General features: G+C 45.1%; 1 protein-coding gene across 3 annotated transcripts in view; it reads right to left on the reverse strand.

Annotated features, from left to right (window-relative positions):
* Positions 1-24,256, reverse strand: part of LOC122408401 (uncharacterized) — a 198,619-nt gene that overhangs the window by 74,371 nt on the left and 99,992 nt on the right. The window contains exons 1-2 of one of the 3 annotated variants that reach the window (XM_043415171.1): positions 21,778-22,737; positions 20,868-20,963 (exon numbers count right to left, since the gene is read on the reverse strand). The exons of 1 other annotated variant lie outside the window; for it this stretch is intronic. In XM_043415171.1, coding sequence (XP_043271106.1) covers positions 20,868-20,922 — 55 coding nt within the window. In that variant the 5' untranslated portion in view covers positions 20,923-20,963; positions 21,778-22,737. Of the gene's footprint in view, positions 1-20,867; positions 20,964-21,777; positions 22,738-24,256 lie in introns of those variants that run through there. One more of the 3 variants, XM_043415169.1, reaches the window with a different exon arrangement.

Raw genomic sequence — 24,256 nt, forward strand, 5'->3', positions numbered from 1 at the left:
TTCTTTGTATTTTATGATCGCAGGTCGCGATCAGTTATCGTTTTCATACATATTTATCAAAGTACTTTTCGAATCGAGCGCGATTCTGGAAATCACTTCTTCACCATTCACTTGCCATATATAGCTCGCGCCGATCATTTTGCTGCTCGTTCATTGCGTTTCTTATATTCTCGTGTTCGCGATACTTTTTAGAATTGTTTCGCAGGAATTTCCGTGAAAAAGATATTATACGGTCTTTATTAAGGATCTTTTTACATACAAAACGAATTTTACGAGCGTGTGAGCAGCCTATCCACGTGTTTGGAAGGTTACGTCTTATTCTTTGCTCGGAGAATTTCTTCGTTTTTCGTCTTATTCCGTTGGTTTTTCTTCCTTTTATTATCGCGGATGGAGAACGCCTGGAAAGACAACTTGTGATACCTTCTTTGCCGCGAGTCGGGCAAAGGTAAACGCATCTTAAACGAGTACCTATAACAGTGGAGGAGAAAGAGAGAGAGAGAGCGAGAAAAATCTGCTCTCTCTCTCTCTTCCCCTTTGCGCTCTCTGTCCAACCGACCTGAGACGCCCACGGCATCTCATATCTTACGGATGAAGACGTTTACGACAATCCTCGCGCCGGCTCTGCTGGTCCTCGGCGGTGTATGCATAAGCATATCTATATATATATATATGGGTATATACATTGACCCCCCTACCCGGCACCTACTTGTGTATCTCACATGTTGCATATGCACAGCAAAGCACGACTCACGCGCACGTCTTATATGCACAATGCGTTCTTTTTTTCCATCGCTTTGCGCCTCTCTTATCTATATATCCGAGGCTCTTTATCTCTTTTCTGCGTGCTTGCTTTTGCTTCCCCGCACAGCTCTTGTCTCTCTTTCTCTCCTGCTTCTTCTTGCGTTTTTAATTCTATGCTCGAACTTCAGCTACTCTCACTCTCGAAGTGCGTGTTCGATTGCCGACTCCATTCTCGGCGCGAAATGTCACAATTTACCATTTCACACCGACGCACTTTGTCCCAACGTCGTCGAAGAGAAGAGTTTTTAAAAAGGCGGGAAAGTCGTGTATGATATTCGGCATAATGGAGAATCCAACGAAAAATAAATATCGCCGAGCTTGCCCCGCGTCCTTTGCAAAATAAAATGGAAAAAAAAAAAAAAATGATTGCAGCATGCGTCTGACAGCGTGTGAATAATGCACCGAGTGAGCGAGGTGTGCTGTTGCGGGCTGCGTGCTCGAACCCCTAGTTACGGAGGCATAAAATCTGATAATAAGTCTGAATTGCTGCAAGAGTTGGCGATCTATGACCGCAGCTGGACCAGGTTGCGGAGGTCACCGCACTCCGCAATAAAGAGTATTTCTCCGACTGAACTTATATGGTATGTACCTAGGAGAAGAAAAAATCAATAAAATTCAAATAAAACATAATGAAATGGAAAAAAATAAAAAGTATTTACGCACTTAAACTTTCGTGTATACAAAGAAAAGGGATATTCTTGAGGTGGGATAAAGATTCTCTTTGAGAGAGGTGGCGATACGTGCTTTTTCTTCATCTCGCTCGTTTGTACTTTGCGTATTTTAGCTGCGTCGAGGCTCTCAGCCGAGATGGAGGTGTTTGCGAGCCCCCGTAAAAACGAGGCTCCGAGGTATATCACGTACTTTTCTCACGTCTCCCAACATGCATTTTCCTTGAATATATGTATTCGCGCGTGTGCACATTGGTCGATGGACATTGCAGGTGTCAGAGGTGACGTGTCACACGAGGTGACGATTCTCGAAGAGACTTCTCTCCCCGCAGTGTTGCGCAATGGTACACGAGTAGCAAGAAAACAACGGTTTTTCTTCAGCATTAATGCAAAACTATGAATACATATACGCGGGGGGAACGTGCGAATACAACTGTGAACGAACTAAGCGAAGAGTGACGAAATAAAACATCGAAGGATTGTCACAGACGTTAAAAAATCAAGAGACGAAGATTCATCGGCCGTCGACTCGCGTCTTTTGAGCCGCCTCGGTTCGTTATTACTTCTATTCTCCTTCGTTCGCTTCTCGCTTCCAGGAATACAATTAAATAAACTGAATTTTCCGCGAGGAGGCATACGGCCACGTGAATCGTTGTGGCCTTTAACGCTACCTGGAAATCATATCTGTATCTGGTAGCTAATAATAATATACGACGGATTCAGAGACTTCGATAGAGCTGTTCTGTAATTATCGTATGACACGAGGCCGATGATATCGCGATGGGATCGTTGGCAATGAAAAAGGCGTATCCGGCGAAACTTGGAACGCCGAATCGTTGGAGTTCAAGCTTTTTTTATTGTTCGACGTGCTCGACGTATCGCTGACACTAGCCGGTGTGTTTATATTTCAGGCATAATAACGACACTATATTGACAACCGATCCGATATCTTCGTTGAGGTTGATATATGTTGTCTCCGCAATTCCAACTACTGTGCGTTCGGCCTGTGAGCATTCGAGGCTCGTACCCACACCGAGACACTCCAATCGTGTTCTTTCAACCGTATACTTAGATGCATTGACGTATATAGGTATGTACGAATGTTTATTCAGCTGTCAACATCTCCGTATACGTCGATGGAATAAAAGGTGCTCGCGAAGTGAGTTACGAAAGTGAGAAGTGAGAAGCAACGCCGCGCGGCGTTAGATATAATGTGCATGGGCATACGGAAGGCGTAGGATCCACGAGAGTTCCGTGGGTCGTCACGGATTCGAGCAATCTTCTCGCTCTCTCTCTCTCATTTCATCCCGGGGCGCCTCTGTATATTCAATCATTGTGAAATACGCGTCTTAAATGTTAACGATCATTCCTCACTGTTCATCTCCAACGTGATTTCAGATTTCGATGTGCAGACACTGTTTAATTAATTAATCATTTCTGCAAAACCTTTGCGCAGCCTCGGCCAGGGAGCTGAGATCGGCGTATGTTCACACAATTTCGGATGAGACGGAGACCGAAAATATTAAATTTTTTTGCTCCGCGCTCAAGTTAAATCGACAATGAAGATGAATCCAAATTTATTGTTTCGTTTGGAATGCAACGTTGATTTGTTCCACTAACGTTTTCTCTCATCTAGTATCAACTTTCGTTTCTATTCCACGGTGGGTTGAGAATCCCTGGGTCGCATAGAAGCGATCGCGAGAAAAGGAAGAGACCGGTTCGGGTCACCCGAAGAGGGCTCACCTCAGGTCGCGTCCCCGGACATTTCTTGTTGTCATATGAATGTATAGATACGTGCGAGATAGAAGAGAAAGAGAGGCAAGAGAGAAATATTGAGTGCGCGAGAAAGAGAGAAAATCCAATGTGTTTCTTGGCCTTATAGAATATCGTTCTCTCCCGCACCACGCTTCTCGTTTTTTTTTTTCTTTTTTTTTTTTTATTTCACGCTCTCACCGTACGCCAGCAACGTCAACTATTGCAGGTGTCACACGAACAATAAACGTCGTCGTTATGAACGCCGACAGCAAGAATATATATTTGATGGAAGTGATGCTAAAATCACCTGCGTGCAGTGGTGTACGAACGAGGAAAATAATACAAAAAAAAATTAAAACAAAAGTCCATTATAAAATGGTCAAATACGATCTCCGCGTTATTCTTTTCCGCTTGTCGATTCGACCACGCGTTTAGGTTTATTCAGATGTCACGAAAAGTTTTTTGACACCAACGGCTGAGTTGATCGAGATAAAAAAAGGGGGAGAAAAAAATAACCAAAGATATTTGAAGAAATGATGTGATACGTATCGAGGGATTACCTCTCGCTATGTGACGTTGTCGAAAAATGTCGTTTGACAGCTTTGACAGGGACGTTCGTGCTCACTCCCATCTTGCCCTCATTTCATTCCGACGCAGTCTCAAGGCCAACGGATCATTGATTTACACGAAGATGAACGATGAAGAATTAAAAAGAAAAAAAAAAACGAGAGCTCAAATACGTATCCTTTAGAAAACCTGCAGGCCCATGTACGGTGAAGATATTTTTGAAGGCGATTTTGAAGAGCCTCGAGGGCACTCGCGTGGGTTTTTCTATTTTACGCGTACACGACATTGTTCAATAATTTTTCTCACGTTTTTTACGTGTCACGATATGAAGAGCGACTTCATTAGCATAATTTCGGCACGCTTTTTCAGAGTAACCTCGACATTTGCAATTCTTTTTTCCCCTCGAGCCGTAATAACGATCAGCGCGTCTGCCGCCTGCGACTACGTAGGCGCACTTTTGTTTGTGCCCATCGCACCACTCCGCTCAATATTTATCTGACAGGTATTGCGATCCAGAAACTTCGATCGAAGATCGCAGTGGCGGATCGTATCGATCCATACGAATGTTACTAAACAGAGAATTGTCTCCGCGCGAAGGAAAACGATCGGAGCAGGAGAACACGTGTTTGTCGCGCATTGTCTTCACTCACGGCGTGGGCAAGTCGCACTCGATATCCAACTGGTCTCTAACATACGGTTTCATCTATGCAAACAAAAACGTTATACCCGCATACTCTGGCATGTCTTCGGATGCATGTACGAGGCATTCCAGTCCGATACGATCTGTCTTGATATCGCATAACCTCCATTTTATCCTTCTAATGTTTCAGAGAAACACATTTTTTTCTAACGCAATGCCCGGAGGTTTCAGCCGATCGTGAAAAATGCTTGGAGCTACGGGAATTCTAAATCGCTGTACAAAACATTTTCCAAACTGCTGAGAAAAGTAATTGTAAAATCAAACAAAACGAACGTTCGATCGAACAAATTTTTGAGTGCGCACTCAAATCGCGCATCGAACCTAGTCAAAATAGCTAATTTCGAGAGTCGATAGACCGCGTACACCTACGATTGTTCCGTAACGATTGACTCGCGGAGAAATATATAGTACACGCGTCAACAATGAATTTTCACTTGAAACACTTGTGCGCGGGTTCAGTCTGTGCGATAAAGCGACGAACAGGGAAGATAAGCCGGATCGGGTCGTGCGGCATTATCGCAAAATCGTCGAAAAGCCGACGTCGAAACGTGCGATACGTCTGCTTTATTTGCTCGATCTGTCACGTCGTTGTACGATCATGAGTGCTTGGAGAAACTTGGTGATCTCGATTCCCCGTGAGAGCAGAATCTCGATGGTAGAGGTGGTGTGCGAAACATATTGGCCGGTCTCGACGAAGCACGAGGGCTGATATCGCGGAGCAACGAATCACCGCATCGGTGAAGATATCTGGCCGATTATTATTTTAAATAATAGAGAATCTAATGACCGCAGTGTCGTCGTGTGACCTCTCCGTTCCACTTTCTCCTATGCGCAGAGGTGTCGTTTCACCGCTCTGAGTTTTCGCTCTCATAATGTCAGCGGGAAAAGGAGTGTCGAGGTGTATCGCGATGCGAACTTCCGTCGATTTATAATTACGCGTACAGCGAAATATCGGGAAGTATAATAGCAGTTGTGCGCGGTGCGTTGCCGATGCGTGTATAGATGTGAGAATTAAAGTACAGTAGTAGAGAGGAGAATCGAATAATAATCCAGGAATATATATGGCCGGTAGAAAAGTCGGCTCGTTCGTTCGAGTGATTTATCATCGGCGAAGGAAGAAAAAAGAAAAGAAAGGGAAGGAGAGACGTGGCGATGAGAGGTCCGCCGGTTGAAGTTTCGCGGGAGAGTGAGTGCCTTCGATATAATTGACGAGCCGCTAACGAACGCGTGCGCCTCTCTCGCTGCGGTTTGTGCCTCTGCTTCTGGGTGGGGCTGCTCACTTCGTAAGGACCCTCATTAATTCGTCGCTGATTCTATACTGACAAGAGAATTCTCCAGAGCCAACGATAATTTGCGTGCCACACATCACTGTCCGAAGGATGTATCGGTTGCTAAAATCATCGCATCTCTCGCCTCCTTTCTCGATCTCTTTTGCGAAAATCATTCTTTCTTCGAGCCATGGATTGTGCGGTGAGACATCAACACGATCCTTGCCCACGCGCGGCCTCTGCGTTCATCATCGAACTATTGGAAAATGCTTTGGCGAATGTTCCAATGCAAAACTTTTATAGAGAAGTCTGACACTCGTTCGAGACATAAACTGGACAAGCAATAGCTGATGAGGCTAGTGTGCTTCGAAGCTTGCCTTTGGCGTTATGAATGGTTCAACGAATGAATGGAAGAAGGAATGAATGGCTCACACCTCAACCACCACCATCACCACCTCCGCGAGCTCCTTCGCCCTAACACCTCGTCGATCGGTCGACACCTCTCTCGACACGTCAGCACCGCGAGATACTTGGATAATTAATTACCCCAACAGAGACGATATACGATTGGGTAGCTGCTGGCACGAATCCATTCGCATGATCTATGTACACATCGAACGTGTATTTGGATTTGTTTAGAGAAGATGTAAGAAAAATAATTGCTCGATCACTTCCCAGTCCAATCCGCCACGGCACACACGTATTTTTGACTACTATTTTATTTATTATTGTGGACCAGCCATAGAGAGGAAGAGAGGACCTGTTATTTTTTCTTCCTTCGTGTTATTCTTCCATGTCTCTCTGACAAGAGAGCAAAGATGCGAAGCTTCGTCGAATGCAGGATAAGACGAGCGCATATACATTCGTATCTCGTAAAGTAGAAAAAACATTAGTTCGAAGTGTGTGATTACGTTCTGCTTACTTGACGCATTCTCAGTTTTGTTGGTGCATCAAGAAGCACAAATATTCGCTTCGTCGTTCGTGTGTATTTTATCGTCAAGCATAAATGTAAAATAAAAGGCACGTGTGCGTGACTAAAATCATCTAAATTTTGGCTTCCACGTAGTGATTCATCTTCGTTGTTGGGCGGAAATGTTGGGAAGAGAAAAAATCGGGTAATCGAAAATGACGAGCATCGCAAGATGTTCCGCCGGTCATCAAGCCCAGAAGCAACGATTCGAGATGCTGAAAAAATCCTGAACGGATGTGACCGAAAGAATATTACTCATCGCGTTCTCTCGGCTCCATTTTCTTCGCCTCTCGCTCGCCGCCTTCCGTGCTTCTTGACCCGGCGGTGCATGTTTGAATTCGGTTCGGTGGATCACTCAAGCAGCAGCAGCATCGAAAGGAAAGATCGAAGAAGGTTTGTCCACTGGGGAGGAGATGACGAGGCTCGGCAAGCCGAAACTCTACCGCGGGTGGCCCTTAGATAAAGAAGATACTGAGAGTTTGAGAATGAGGATATGGAGCACCGCGAAATCCAGTCTACACAAAAAGAAGATGCGCTTGGTGGGCGCACCTGCCGCCAGGTCATTAGGTCTATAAACGGTAGGTACGGAGGGACCGGAATGAGAGAGTTCGCGGTCGTCACGTTACTCCCGGCGTCCTGAGACCGGTACGCTGAAGCTATGGCGAAAGGACATCACGGAGCAGAAGCAAAAAAAGACGTGAAGAGTGAAAAAGAGCAGACCGGCGAGGGGGCGAGCAGGAGAAACGGGGGAGGGACCCGTCACGAACTCCGGGCTAATTGTCCTGGAGATTGCTCCTGGCAGTAAGAGCAGGGGCATCAAGAACCTTCTCTCTCTTCCTGCTGATGTTTGGCTCCCTTAAATGCACCGTGAACTCTTGACGAAGATCGGGAGGTATTCTTTTGAAGCAAGAGAATCTTGCATCGGTATCCGCAATCAATCTGCTTCTTATTTCGTGTTTTATAATTTCTACTCCACTCATGCATCTCTTCAATGCGAGCCTTCTTTGATAGGCATTATTACGGTCCGCTTTTGAAGTCTAAAATGACCAACTGTGCGATTCGTTCATACCCCCTTCTGCTCGTGACAGCTTTTTTAAAATGATTCGTATCGATCCGAAATTCACTCCGCGCTTCCCCAAAATGCATGAACAGTAATCAGCAAGAACGCCGTGTCTGCATTGTACGAAATAAATATCGGTCCATATATCGCCGAGTTACCACGGAACGGTGTCTCAGGCGAGAAAGATGTTGGTTCGACTATGAAATTGGTTGATCTCGTACCCGGTTTCAGCTATCTTTGTCGGAGTCCGTCCATGCTCGTTCATCTGGCGAAATCGCGGTGGACTCTGTCGTCGTTTCATGGCGTTCACGACCTCACGACACGTCTTGCGCTCTCTACCGCGCGATGACGTTATATTCATGAATCGCAACAGGCCGAAATTCTTGCGCAACGAGTATACATAATACCGTCGCAGCGCCGCGATTCGGCTCGATATGCTCTGATTTTTCGCCCCTCGCTACCCGGTCCCGTCTCTGCTCTCCTGGTTGTATCACGAATTTCTAAGGCAATCGGTCGCGATCTTGCAAAATCAGATCGGTATCGCTCTCCGGTAATAAAATAATGGCCACCAAGGCGTGTACCCGCGCGTACGTCTCGTTCTTTCTCCGCTTCCTTTTACTTTCAACACTCTCCTTCGATGCCGCGTCGATCAGGTTAAAATTCAAATATTAAGTATATCGGAGAGGCGATCCATGCGCGAATGTATTTGAATGAAAGTAGTGACACGGACATCGCGCAGGAACGATCCCGCTTTCGTGGGGCTGCCAGTCAGTAGTCGTTGCGTAAATTAGCTATATGTATATATAGCCGCGAGGTATAAGCTCCCGACGTCAGTCTCAGAACCGACAATAAATCCTTTGGGGACACGCGAGGAAAATGGCAATACAGCCACTTTGCTATACGTATTCTACAATGTTCCCCGCGGCGTTCGCTCCTGTGACTGCTGTACGTTGAATATGTTGCGGGTATAACAGGTGCGACAAAGACCAGCAACGCGTATCTTTATACATGTATACATATGCGAGTCAGACGTTTGCGACGCCTTCGCGAAAGACAGAAAGATCTTCGCAACGGCATCACAGCAAAACTCTCGGCTAAAAGGGGGCGATAGATAAAAAGAAAGTAGACGAGAGTGAATCGAGATCCGCTGTTACAGGCGAATAAATAAGTATACGTGTGTGTATGTATATCGCTTTCTGCTCTGCTTATAGCTCCCGTCTCGAATACCGAGGAGTCTTCCGCGGTAATACCTGTTACGTTGGACAGAAACGGACAGAAAGACGTATGGATGTATAGAGATACGGAGGGCAGAGAATCCTTTCGCGAATGGGCACGAAGGATATCGAGGTTTCTTCGATCTTTAACGTATTTACTATTATATTGTACAGGTGTATGTGTACATACATTGTGTTCGCAACGTCGTATTCGTTTGGTGGTTCATCGTCGTTGTCGTGAAGACGAATATAGCCGAGATACAGAGCGTACATACGAAAGATTAATGGGTTTGCGAGGTGCGAGAGTGGAATTGGATTTCACTACTCTCGTGCCTCCTGCTTTTACTATTTCGCTTTCATATTGTTTTCTTCCTCGTATTTCTTTCCCTCGCTTTTACGCTCATTCTCTCGAGTCTTGGCAACGTGTGCTTAGAGGCATATATGGAACAGGCCATAACTGGTCTGGAATATCGTCTAACCGAATCATCGTCAGTCGATAGATCTTTTTCCAGAATCGTCGACGCGAGAGCGTGAGTTCTCTCCGGAGATCGACACGGCGAGTTTCGTCCATAAAAAGTATATTTTGATCGCTGGTCCTGATGTTTGATATCACTTCGCTCCCCCCCTCTCGTTTCCTCTCTTTCTCTCCTTCGTCTATACTTACGTAAGGACGCGGACTCCTCACGAGCCCCGTCCCATACGGAATACCGCTCTCCTCTCTCCCCCTCCTGCCGATTCATTCAGCAAGAGAATGAGAAAAGAGAGCGCCAGAAAGCCGAGAAAGAGGATCTTCCTTCGACCTTTTCTTACGTGATGGCTAGAGTAGAGTAATAATTTCTCGGACCCGCTACCGTGGAGAGATAAAACGTCGAGAGTAGCAGAAGGCGGCAATAGAAGCGAGGAACGTTCCTCATGCAGGTAACAGCAGCCACGGCTAAGAATCGGAGGCAGAATCGAGCGGTTAATGGCTCGTTCCGTGCAACCGCGGTGAAGTGCACCGGGCAACACCCGCCTCGACTCTCTGACCTCACACACCACTGTAAATACAGCACTTGCTCTTTTATCTATCCTTTACTTCGCTTCTCGTGGATCCCCAACATTCTTCCTCGAACAATTCGACGTTTTTTCCCCTCCTTTTATCTATTTCAGATATACGTACTACTCTTGAACGCACAGTGATTCATACAGTTACGTACTCTTGCCCCGAGTTCTCCACGTAACTTATTACTGATTCCAGTTGAAAACCGCATTCCCATCGTTCCTCAGGCTCGTGACCCTTCTCGTTTATCCACCGCGAAAATGTCTTCATAAACAATACAAGTTCAAACCTTCGTTGACCTGACCTTACGAAAAATATCGTGGGCGAATAATCGGCGTTTACGCATTTTTTCTAGCATGAAATTCCAGTCTTGACATATTACAGCGATCCCGAATGATCGCCACTCTCCAACCGACTCCCTCCGCCTGATATTAACTCGATCCGATCCGATGAGGCAAATGTTTTGCATAGTGTAGGTTGTGATTACTATATCATTAAAACAATTCCATTGTCCTCGAACGTTGTTCGAGGCCCGGTACTATATGATGTTTGAAGCAAAGCGATTGATCCTCTTGCTTAATTACCGCAATTGTAAAGCGAGACTGGTGAACCTCACTGATTTTCTCAACAATCTAATCTCGGATACTCGCGAATCAAGCATTATCCATAAACTCTTTCATAACGAGGTGTTGTAACGTGTCTTTTCATAGGTTTGTGACGAAGCTTGGAGTCCTGAGGGTGATTCATCGACCTTTGTGCCGCGATCCAAGAATCTCTGGTTACCGAAAAATTGGAAAATGGGTTGAACCGTCTGGGAGCGGTTGATTATGTAATTTGAAAGACTTGAAAATCGTTGAAATCTTTCCGTCTATCGCACGAGACACGAACAGATGCGGAGAGCGTTAAACATGTTTTTTTTGTGATTCGTGGCAAGGGAAGCTGCTCATAAACACATCGAAACGTATTTTGTAACACTGCTGGAGAGCGAGGAAAATTTACGTACAGTAATATGAGAAGGGAATGAAGATTATGGGAAGGAAGAGGAAAAAAAAGTTGAAAGCCATAGGCGGCGATGATGGGAGAGCAAAGAGCTCACGTTCGGTCCAGCCTCTGTGCTAATTAACCGTGGAATGCTGTATCTAGATTGAAATCTGGGTGACCCGACGCCCCGGGGCCATCACCTCTGGGTTCACCTTAACGTCGAGCACTGGCTTTTCTCGGCTTGGTACCAACAGTACACGGAATACAGAAACAGCAGCAAGCAACTCGGATGAGTAGCTGCTCCTGGGCTCCGAGAGTTCATCGAGCGTTTTCTCCCTCCTTCTCTCGAGTCTCCGGGCCTCCTCTTTCGATCTGCGATTCCTCAGTTTCTCCTTCGTTCATATCTCCCGACGGGTAGTCCCGAGCGAGGTAACAACACACGGGTGTATATATAAGCGGTGTCGGTTATCTCGCTGGAGTAGCCTCTTTCGGGCTCTCATGATCCACCAGCAGGGAAGTTTGCACGTACCGAGACTTTTGATTGCGACTAAGAATAGGCGGATAAAGGGTAAAGAGGCGTTGGCGCTTCTGTGAGGAAGTGAACATTAAATACATTCGTGTGAAATAAACGGTTTCTATCGAGTAGACTTTCTCTCCGGTGCGCCTGTACAACTGCGATTCTATCTTCATTGATAATGATGGAAGAAGGCTCCGCATGAGTCTGCAGACAGCGCAAGAATTTGGCTCTATTGGGTTAAAAGTGAAATCCGAACGAAAGCGACTCACTCTTCGTTGCGAATTATTAAGTCTGCGGGTTATGTTAATATTAATTTAACGATTATTCCGTCTGGCTGTTGTGTCTCGTAGTTAGATCGATCGATCAGAGAATTTAATGTTGGCCAGAGTGAAGGAGAGAGAAGGAGCGAGGACTGGCAACGACGATGACACTCTCGCGTGTAGTGTCGCGCCACGCGCGTCGCATATATCTTTCGACGGATCTATCCCCAGTACCGGTTTCTCGAGCCTTTCAGATATAAATATAGACATGCACACAACTTTAGCCCATACAGTGGTCGTTGTGACTCGATCGTTTTTTCCCTTTTCATCGGGATTCGGTTCGCGCGAGGACTCTCGCTATACCCACGATAAATATATATATATATATATATATATATCCCTATATAAATATACATCTCGACGTAAAGCACGGAGTGCAAACTTTCGTCGTCCCACTCGCTGTCTTTGCGATATACCCTCGCTTCGCCAAATCGATAAGATCCCTCGCGACTCTATAATTTTGCTTCGGAATATTATCCTCCTTTTTTTTCTCCTGGTTTTTTAATTCCCTCCGACACTTTTCCCATAAATCGTATACACTCTTGACTCTCGTCAAGCCAATAACGATCGAGTTTTATGCTGCTGGGGGTGATCTAACCGGTTCGTTAATCGAACGCGATCGATCTTAGAGGAACGTAGCGCGCGGGTCGTTTGCTTTTACGAAGTTGTATAAAAACGTGCGTGGTATATATGTACAATGCTGCTGCGGATAAACTAATAAAGGTACATATATTTGTATACGGGCGAGCAAGTGCGTGTATGAATCTGTAAATAAATGTCCTTGGGACGGATTGATCGAGACTGCGGTCCCGCGCAGCCGCTCTCTGCCCTTTTTTCTCTGTCCTGATAAGCGTTTCCCGCAGTAAAGTGTTATATATATACGTTTCTGGCGACACAAGATTCAATGTGTGCTCATTGCACTCGATCAGAGCCGACAAATGAGCCGGGCTATTCGATTCTCACCGGTGACAGAGACACAGCCCGCTAACGCACGCATTAGCTCGTAAAAGCAGCTCCAATCGCGATAGCAGCACGGCAGAGGAGAAAAATCTATAACGTGGGTTAAGTCGTCACTGTGATCGCGTCCCCTCTATATCCGACCGAAAGATCGGCCTGAAAGCGGAATGAGAGGGAAGGAGGACTCACGCGCATACGGAAAGTCGCAGAGAGCGGAGAAACGTATAAAGGTGAAAACCCGGGGAGAGAGAGGACATTAAGACGCGGAATCATCCTGAAATATGGCGAGATAAAAACAGCGGGCTTACGAGCCGATGGTACGTTCCTGCAGTCAGGTCGGGTTACGCACCGACTTATTTTACAAACGACTGACCTCCAACACTGTTATCCTGCTCTCTCTTCCACTTCCAATATCAGCATCGCCGCGCACGCAGCATACTTTTATACACACCGAATTATACACGTACATGTGTTTTTGTGAGGAGAGGGAATCGGGAAAAAGAGACGTTCGCCGATATGTCCGAACAGCTATATGGAAGTACCGCAATAAAAGAAGGACTGAGAAGCGGGCCAGAGGATACCTCGGAGGGCCCTCGTTCGAGTGCGTCTCTCGTGTCGAAGGCAGGTTACAGAGATACGTGGAACGACGAAATAACCGTTGAGGATAAGGACCCTCGTATAATACCTTTCCACGTATATCGCGCGGGGTGAAGAGACCGAGGAAACTTTTATCGATTCAACCTTATCTCTTGTCCAGAATTTCTCCAATCGTCAAAGGCAGTTTAATGGGCAGAAATAAACGCACTCGTTGTATAGCAATTCTCGTCATTGAATGCGTAGAAGTTTTTTTAGCCAATGAAGATACAAGTCCGCGATGATTACATCGCATGCTGGAATGACGAATATAGTTGCTTTTTATATTTTCATCTTCTGTTATCTTTAGGTTTTTTTATTTCGTCCCAATGTGAAAAATAAAATTTTGCACATTTTCTCGACCCGACTCCCGTCCACCGATGATTTGTGCCCGCGCGCGTACAAATCTCACTCCACCATCGAGACATCAACGAACGGAAAATAAAAATATACATAAATGGAAACTCGGCACGCATAGTTTTTACTACTGTGAACGACTCGACTCAACGAGATATACTCGTGCGCAGATGAGATTCGCACTCGGAATGCGGAACATTATCCGAAGCATGACGATTGAAATGAAAAAGATTGTTGCCCCTATAAATTGATGGAGAGCAGCGGAGGAACGTTTTAATTCTCGAAGGAGCTCTAAATCTGCCTATCACATCGATAAATAAAGAAAGACGATCGCATAAACGTCGAGTAATTCACGCGCGAACGGAGAACCTGCGCGGATCTCATTACGTGCTATTCGTACGACGCGGAGCAGGAAAATTTATACAGACGAGAGATCCGAGAACACGTATGAAAGGACAGGAGACGAGGTAAATACACGCGAGAAGCGCGTTACGCCCACCGGATCAAACGAACGGTCCACGGGCGAGCAGCTCTCTTTCTCGAACTCGTCCAAGATACGCGTTGCACGACAAAACGAAAAAGTAACAGCCCAAGAGAAATAAGAAAAATATCAACACGACCGCATGCGAGGAGAGTCGAAAAATGGAAAGAAAGAAGAACGTGAAATGTACGTAAAAAAGGGAATAAGAACGACATTATTGGCCAGTGAACGGGATTATGTTTTTATACGGTACCGTCTTTCGCCATAAACGTCACGTATCTTTGCCTAAAGAGATAACTGTTACGGGGGTGCTCGCAAAATGCTGCCATACGCTCATGACATTCTCTCTCTTTACTTCGAATATTTGGTACCCTCTCAGCGTCATCGCACACTGCGGTTTATCGCTCCTGTGATTTTTCCGATCTTTGTATCCCTTACGATTTTTGACAGATTTTAATAAGTCCGCACCACGATTTCTTCCATAGTTATCCAGGATCTTTATTAATACACGTCTCTCCGGATAATTTTGGTTCGCAAATCAGTTGAGAAGGAATATTAAAACGAAAAATCCTCTTCGAGTATCAATGAACGAAATTAGAAAGTTTTTTCAAAACGCGAGGATTCGAATTTTAGCATCAACGCTGAGAAACAAGATCCTCATTATTTACATAATTGCGGATCGTAAAGTTTTCATACATTTTCATGGAATAACCGTGACTAAAAAGAGCTCTGCAGGCTTTATATCATTATAACGAAAAGCATTGACCGGGGAAGAGGTTGAGATAGAATCTTGCAAAGTGATTGAGAATAAATGGCAAATCACGAAATGCAGCAGGCAAAGCAGAAGCAAACACACCACCGGCTTTCGGTGTTATGCACCGGGGCAACCCCGAAGATACTCGTAAGGCCGAGCGTTAAGAGCTCTCGTACCTGTCCACGACCGGATAATACCAGAAAACATGTCTCTATCGCGAGAAGAATCTCGAGAAGCCAGCAACATCTCTCTTTCCTGCTCTCCCTTTCTTCTTCGAAGCCATGGTAACACCTTCGACGCATAAACCCGAAGTTTTATCCGACATTGACCACCGAGACGTCTTTACGGTGTCTTTCCACCGGTTACCTACCGGATGAACCCTTCGGGGATTTTCATGGGCCTCCATACACATAATATAGTCGCAAACCTCGTGGTCAACGTGAGAGACAGAAATGAAGGCACAATGTGGACGCTTCTCGCGGTAAACTGGCGTCGGATAAAATTTGAGAAGGATGCGGAGCTGCGTGAGTTAATTGGTATTCGTCAATTTTCAAATTAGATACTTTCGGATAAGCTTCATCGGTGTGTTGCGGCGTAAAAAATAATTAATTTTTTGTAACTCTTTAATCGAAGTCTTTTATGGCTTATTGCCAATTCGCGTCTGAAAACAGGTAAAGCAGAGAATGCGGGAACAGCGGAGAGGTGAATTGAGAAGGAAGCCAAAGAGAAAGAAAAAGGGTTTCAACGACAACGATGGCGATCACGAAGACTTGGCCCAATCGAAAAGGCGGTTGCCTAATTGGTTACCCGGGGCAAGAGGCCAAAGACGCGAGCAGTCTGCGCTTCGATGTCTGTTTCTTCGCCAGGTATATCGAAAAAGCCCAAAGAGACTTTTCGAAAGTACGTTACAGCTGCGAGCAACAAAACTACGTCTTCTCGGGTCGATCGTCGCAAGAGAAAGAAGGAGAGAACAGTATCTGCGATATTATTTAGATAACGAAGCGTTGGATATTCATTTTTCCGTCGTAACAAAATAATTGTGAAAAGCCTTACACATGCTAATTGGATAATGACACAGCGTACCTCGAGAATATCTTGCGAAAAGAAAAAGCCTGCATCTCGATGATCGATCTCAAAGATTGGTATATATTTTGCCACCAAAAATTATCGCGGATCTCGTTATACCTGGAAGAATTTCTCGCGAGTCTTTACACGGTGTATCCATATGATATACAATAATATTCTACATCCTCAGGCGCGCCCGGGAGTTGGCGAGTTTCGCGGCAAAGGTTGCCGCGAAATGTCAATACCGTACACACGCGCCGTCCAAATGCCAGCTCGTTCATCTCGAAAAAAATTGAGAAATAAAAAAGAAGGAAACTCACACGAATACTCTCGTTCCAATAAATTCTTGTGTAATCTCTGCTAAATGTATACAAGCGTTGAATAATATTTGTACCTCGTTTCATATAATAGCGTCGGTTTGGATCAAAGGTCGTCGTGGTTGAATAAAAACTTGGTGATCGCTGTGTGACCCCGGATAGAGGAAATCTTATACGACGTCGATTATCGTCTCAGACGCGTTAATATATTACGCAAAATACATCGCAGGTATACATCATCGACTTTACGTGGATATCGCGAAAAGATCTTTTCAAGATTTTCTGCGCAAGAGCCGCCAATATTATCGCCTCGAGTTAGTTATACCGGTTGAACCTCACGCTCCCGCAGCCAAAGTTCAATATTGAGCAAATTGGACCGTTTAAAAATGTTAGTTGTAAATTCAAAAGTACGAGATCAATGTAGACACTGCGAAAGGCCTCATAGGCAACTTTTGAAGCATTTTTTATACAAGGTGAAAAAAGTCTCGTAGAATATCGAAAGACGCGGGAGCGGCTCGACGTCTCTTATAAAGAAATTCGTCCAGCGAATCCTGATATAAAAGTTTTATTGGGATTCGTAAAAATTGTAAATCTTTCGTACCTGCGACCCGTTGGCACAGTGAAAAAAGCTATTAGAGAACCGACAGCAATAAGACGTTTGCCAATACTTGGGCACGGAAGGGCCTTATCGGGAGCCTCCGGAGCCCTTCTCGTCCCTCTCTCTCTCTCTCTCTCTCTCTCTTGCGGTAGCTTTATCTTAATTGTGATCGAGAAGCCCAGCAGCAGTAGCAGCGCGAGGAGCAAGAAACAGGAGCAAATCCAGCAGCAGCCGAAGAAAACGGGAACCGCAACATTTTTTTCTTTCCGTTTTTGTGCGCTCTTTTTATTCGCATTTGTTCAGGCTAGCTCTCGAGATTTCGGAGCGAAAGCCGGGACGATGCACCACGAGAATTTACGTGCTGAACACCTGCGAAATTTTCTCTCTAATCTGTGCGCATTCTACCGAAGCCACCTGGTATCTCGAACGCCGTCAATTATGACACGAGAAAAAACGAAAGAGGTAGACGGACGGACGGAGAGAAAATTTAATGAAAATATGAGAAAAAATAAGATCGGTTAAAGAGGAAGAAACGGAAAGAAAGAGTTGAATGCAGCTTGCATCAAGTGTCCTTTATAGATGGATAACTGTTAGGCAGTGTGCTTGGTAGTCACCTAGTGATACATATATAAAAGAGAAACACGACAGCCACGCACGCAAACCATCAATTAATACGAAGACCTTTGATTTCCTCGGATGCGTGTTAACGTGGAACTTTGAGCTTCGAAATGATGTATGCAGCCCAAGACCGTTTATCGATTATACATCGCTGATAATAACGTGTCATTCTACTTTTATTCTTTTTCCCTTTCCATATATTTTTATTTCTATGTTTCATATTCGACTTCTCACCTCTTGCTGCAAGACAAAAAGGAGCCGAGGCCGAGTTCACGCCGTTCAATCTATAATTAAAGAAATTCTAGCAAAAAGCATCGTAAACGATCTATCTCGGGCTTTTGCTTGCTCAATCGTTTTAAAAAAAGGGATTATTGAATAGAAATGTTAATTGAAAATGATCGATTAATACGATGAATCCATTCATGAATTCAATCACATCGCTCGTTCAGCAGATAAATAACCTGCTCAATTTTCTTTCTCTCGTTCATAAAACGTGTAAGAATTCTTAGGTGTTTACGCCCAACCTAGCGTTCACAGTATCAATGGAAATGATCTACGAACGTTATCCATTAATTCGTAAAAATAATTCATCAAGTATTTTGAAACTGACTACAATGTGAAACAGAAAATAACACGATTGTTAACTCACTTATCAGGCCAGTGTACACACGGATAATAGAACGTTTGCTCCGACTTAACCAAGAAACGCCATAGAGGCAATTAAACGAGGTGACTGGCTCTTGGGAGGATTATTGCTACTTTGCTGACAAACGATTCGTGGCAGAAATAAAAATGCAGCACAATTCGTATCCAGCGGAACGAAAGTGTCGGTACACTCGTCATTCGCTCAACTGACAGCAGCGTGTAAACTCCTTTCGCATACTTCACTATTTCTATGCGTACCTAATCGGTCAATAGTCGGATAAGAGTCGGAGGAAAATATCGGATAATTGGATAAACGGTATAAAATTCTTTCAAGACCATCGACTACGGACGAAACGTGATTATGACAGAGCTGTCATTTCTGTGTGGACAGCGATGTTACTTATTAAAAATCATAGCAGGAGGCTCATCATTGATCGAGAGAAATAGGAGATTACTCTGGACTTTGTGCGATGTAGGCCAATCCCGTTCTCCTATTCATTATATTGAAATGGATTTTAAAAATCTGTGAAAGTGTCAAGATTTCTAGCTGTTTTCTATGCGCAAAAACTGAACAATTGTTTATAAGGCTAAGAGCTGTTTAACTGAGAAACTGTAAATGATTCGCGTATCAATGAGGCCGACATTCGAAGTAAAAATTGACCTCTGGAACTCAATAAGGCACTCCTTCGACTTCTAAAGAGTGTCTTATCTGTCTTATCAGCTCGCCTAAAAGGGGAAAAGTGTACCCAAGTTGAAAACGATATACGTACAGCGCAACGTCAAGTACGATGTGTGAGAAAAGTAAACTTTTGCGCAGTACATTAACCGTCCGGAATCTACAGATTTCTCGAAAATGGAGCAATCTTGAGTTTCCGGAGCTCAGTTACTAACATTTTCAAGTTCCGTACCGAGTGCATTCAGCGATACTTGGTATATCGCAATTAGCCACGCTCCGAGATAGACAAAGAGAAGATTAGCGCTCTGCTAATCGCACCCAGAATTGCCATTATCTTTCGAGTGAATTCGTTCCGGAATAGTATACGCGATGTGCGCGCGGCCGATTCGTGTCATGGAATATTTGTCGAGTAGCGCACTAATGTAAATAAGAAAATAGTGCCGTGGAAGAAATTTTGCACACTTAACGAAGGGGGCCCAAATGACACTGTGAGATTGCCCACGGAACAGCTGCACTTTGAATTACAGGGCTCAACGTTTCGTCATATTTTTTGCTGCGATCGCATTTTTACCAAGAGAGTTAGAATCCTGCCGAATCATGAGCTCGCTTATGTCATTCTTCGTGTGCGTTCAAACAATCAAGAATTAATAGAGCGACAGAAATATGCGGCTGTTGGATATCACATACAAAATTGAGAAATGAACCGGCGGAGCGATTAGGAGCGAGATATAAAGCAAAGAGTGTGGTGATGATGATGATGATGGCGCGGCGGTGAAGTGGGAGTAATCTCGAGCGGAACTTAAGTGGTTTCCTATCCGCTACCGGAGTGAGAGCTCACGATACCATTCAGCCTCTCCAAAAAGGGTTCCTATATAATTGTCAAAATCGAGCATCATAATTATGCGCAGCTATATAATCAACCCTGCGCACGTTTTCTCTGCTCTCCCTCTTTCACCTTGACTCGTTTCCACTGTACGTAGATAAATCGTTTTCAGGACGAGTCGAGCTTAACGATCGCGACGATATGATCGCATCGAAATATTCAGCTTCCCACATTTTGCTCTCTTCCTCCATTAAAAAATTCGCGATGAAGCAGCAAACATGTATTTTTAGGATAAAATCGCGTGAAAAAATCAGCTTACACGAGGACTGATGGCGTCGTGCGAGAGTTTCATTTTACAGCTTGGTGCAAGTTGACACTGTTGAGGATCGACGTTGCTTTACGAATCACGACAAATTGAACGAGCGTGCGGATTTGTGCTTTACATACGCGGATATGAAATGCTGTTTCGCATACATCGATGGGCTCATTCTTTTTTATTCAATGTCGCAATACTCGGAAGAGTATGATGAACTGGTATGCCCACCTCCCGGAGGTGTGTATGTGTGTAAACACACTCGGAGCGATCGAATAATGCTTGACATCGATTTTCACGTTGGATTATCATCGAGCAATGAACGACGAAGCTGTTATCATTTCAAGCGCGAATGATACGACGGTTTCTCCGTATTTATCAAATTATTTACACAGCGCACCGGGAAAATTATCGTTACAGAAGATTCTGCAGTATTACGACGGGGAAGAATTTTTTATAGGGAAATCCTGACGAACTTGAGACTTCGATCAATGAGATGCTAGCCCAAGCGAATTCTTCGTCTATTTCTCAGTGCGCGTACTTGATTGATGATACCGCGCGTTCATCGCTTCATATACCAATGCAAGCCTGCCTCGAATGCGATGCAATCGACGTCGACCGGATGTCACGAGCATCCAAACATTAGCAGTAGCAATTATTTACCGGATAAATAGAGTCTCCAGAAAATGTGTACACGTTTATATAAATGTACGGGGACTGAACGATGAGCGTCGTGTAAATGATGAATGAGATTTTAGTGATGGACTTACCAGTATAACACCAAGCTGGCCAGACGACGGGGCTCTCGGTGTCCAGCTCCCTCATTCTCTCAGCGAGCCGCGGACATCTCCACTCCGTCGTTCGTCCTGCAGTCGGGGTCAAAATGTCCACGTTGTTAGTTGAGTATCGAAGCGAAATGTAGAAATTTGAAAGAAAAAAATAAGGGAAGAGAGCAACTGAAGAGAACAATTCCGGAACTGAAGGTTCTCTACGGAGTGTGAAAAGTTTCGTCGATTCTTCTTGTCGAGTTTCGAGTCTGTGTTATTTTGCAAAAAGTTTGCCGATCGTATATTTGAGTCTTTGTGGATTGGAAAGCGTGAAAAAATCGGTATGTCGCGCCGTGTGTTTCAACGTTGAACTGCGACCTATCTCGTATCGTCCGGGCCGTAATTGTACAGTTAAGTGCTCGGACCCAGAAGCACCTCGCCGAGTACGAGGTCGAGACTCGTTATCGAGGACGCACGTGCAATCCGAGGAGAGGGACTCGAACCAGAGTGACGAGGACTTGAGACACAGTGAGAGAAAGAGAGAAACCGAAAGAAATCGACGGAGACGGGAAGAACGAAGAGGTACACCCACACAATGTAGTGTCGCGACGATGGAGTTTTAAACACGCCGGAGTTCCAAGAGACAGATAGCCGTGGCGATAAGCTAAACTCGAACACAGCTAAAACGCAAACGTACACGTTCGAAAGAACGAAGCGTCGACTCGATTTCGCCTATGCGATTCGCAGCTGCCTCGTTCGCGCTGATAAGGCACGGAACTCGCGTCATCGACGAGTCTGCTCGCGGTTCACCGTTCACGACCGAAAGTACACTGTATTTGTAAGATTGTAGGGCGTTGAGAGGGGCCAGAGAGATACGACATCCGTCCTAAGAACGAGCAGGATACATTCTCACCTCGCGAGTTTTGATGATAAACAGATTGGAGCCGAATCGAGAATCGTAAAAACAAAACGTCGTCGCACTTTGTATGTCGTTCACGTACCGTGCCGAGTCGGACGGTCAGTTATGCGAGTGTTAAATACGGAAGAAGGGCCTTCGACGCGCGAGCCTAAACAGCGCGCACCTGTGAGAACAGAATTTCAACTACAGAAACCTTGGGCACCAAAAAATGTCACGTTACGAACGCAATACTTGGAAATTATTGCTTTATTTCCCTCTTCGAGTATATTTCGTCCGAATTCTTCAACTTGAAAATCCTCGAAGAAATACTCTCGAGTCAACGACTCATTGATTCGGAAATGCTCGGCGCACCACTGCAAATATTTATTTTTTTTCCTTCACTCTTAAACACAAAACTGTCTCTCTTTGTCTCATCCACCTTCTTCCTTGTTCGTTAAAAAACAATCCTTTATTTCTTCGTCGACTCACGGTTTTATCGTTCCCGCAACGATATCTCAACGGAGATACGATTTTCGAAGTGACACAGCAATGAACGATATATTATTTTAGTTCCATCGATTTATCGCCATTGATTATTTGATGCAGATAAAACGAACGAACCCACGTGGTTTTATCTATTCAAGGCGATTGATACCCGAAAGCACGAATGCGATCTTTGACGCTTTTAACGTCGACAACATCAATCACCAGACATCAGTATTCGAATAATAAATATTCGGTGAGTTCATTCACAAAACTGATCAACACTTGGAATCCATGCGAGGAGAATAATTCGGATAAATAATGAAAGAAATGAGTTTGTTCAGTGCGGCAAGAGAATGGTACGGCGATGATAGAACGAGTATAAGGCCCGAGCGACGAGGACGGGCGCGCGCACACGTAGTCAACTACGAGAGCAACTCACGACACACAGGTGAAGCGGAGTGGCACTTAGGTTGGTGCACCTGCCGCGAGAGTCCGCGTCGTAATGGGAGCGGGGCAACGGGCGGCAGGTAGGCAGGCCCACGGACTCGTCAACCTGCCGGAGAAGGGGTATCAGTCACATGGCGTGGCACGGCTACAAGCCCCGCTCTCCAACGCCGTGGAGCCTCGGCTGCGTTGGTAGAAGAAAGAAAGCCAGTGAGAGACGGAGGCGAAGCGAGGCACGAGCGCGAACAGGACGGAGCTATCCCAAGAGAGAGAGAGAGAGAGAGAGAGAAGGCGAAAGAGAATAAGGAAAGGCTCATACTGTGATGCAGCAGCAACAGGAGCAACCAGCAGCGGCAGAACCAGAATCGGGCGCACTAGCAGCACCTCCAGCAGCAAAAGGATCCCCAGTGGCGGTGGAAGTGGTCGGCGAATATACCGGTGGTGGTGAACAGAAGAGAACAGGATCGCAACTCCAGGGCGGGAGGGGAGTAGGAGTCACGAGTAGTCCGAGTGGAGAACACACGGTGTATGCTTCGAGACTTGCTCTTGCGCCTGCCTCTTTGCGCCGAGTTATCGAGGTGGTGGTACACACCGCCGTGGAACTTGCACCAACCTGCCGCACGGCGACCTCCCGAAGGTCTCGATACTTTTTTTCTTCTTCTTCTTCATCAAGCCTCCGCGAGCAGGATTATTTTTTGCGAGGACTCAGGATTTTGTGCCAAGTGTACCGTAGACAGGTGCGAATTGATGCTCAATTTTCACATGGCTAATCGTTGAGAAGCTTTTCCGAACGGCTTACCGGCCGAACTAAATGATATTATATGTATAACGAAAAGAACGCGGAGGTAAAAGCAATAAATCACGACGCGCGCGCGCGCACCATATTGACGGTACGATTATCGTCGATAAACCTCCGGTTTTCCCTCATCGTCGTGCCATTTACGACGAGGAAATCATTCATGCACAGGAAAAAAATAAAAATGTCAAACTTCGTTATAATTATGTTAATCCGTCAAGTTGAGATAGAAAGAATCGCGATGAGCGAATAAATTGTGTTGATTCCCATTTAACAAGGTTTGTGAATAGAGACGTTGATTATTCATGGTTTTCCTGAAGAGAAGTTTGGATAATTTATCCATTCGATATCTAATCGCGACGAGCTATAATTCCATCTTCCATCGTGAGTTTCTTTTTCGCAAAACAAGAGCCAGCTCGACGTGATTTACCCACTGGATTATAACGTTCCGTACAAGTTGTTTATTTATCAGGTGGGTCATGACATTTGGATGAGTTTCGATGACGGAATTGCGGTTAAGGAGGACAGAAAATACGCGGTTTTAAGGGTGAACAAGACCTACACGATCGTATATCTAGCAGGAAAGGTGAACACGCTTGACTTCTCACGATGAAGATTTAAGAGGAACGAGAAGGGAATAAGGTGAAGGTACAATGTAAAAGTAGCATATAGGACGTATGGATTGGAAGGTGTGCATCGTGCTTCGACTACCGATTATGGTACCTACGGGCTCTTGTCTTTGCGCGGTCTCTTCTTTTCCATATTTGG

This window comes from Venturia canescens, chromosome 3 (assembly GCF_019457755.1).
Source record: "Venturia canescens isolate UGA chromosome 3, ASM1945775v1, whole genome shotgun sequence".
Taxonomy (NCBI): Eukaryota; Metazoa; Arthropoda; class Insecta; order Hymenoptera; family Ichneumonidae; genus Venturia; species Venturia canescens.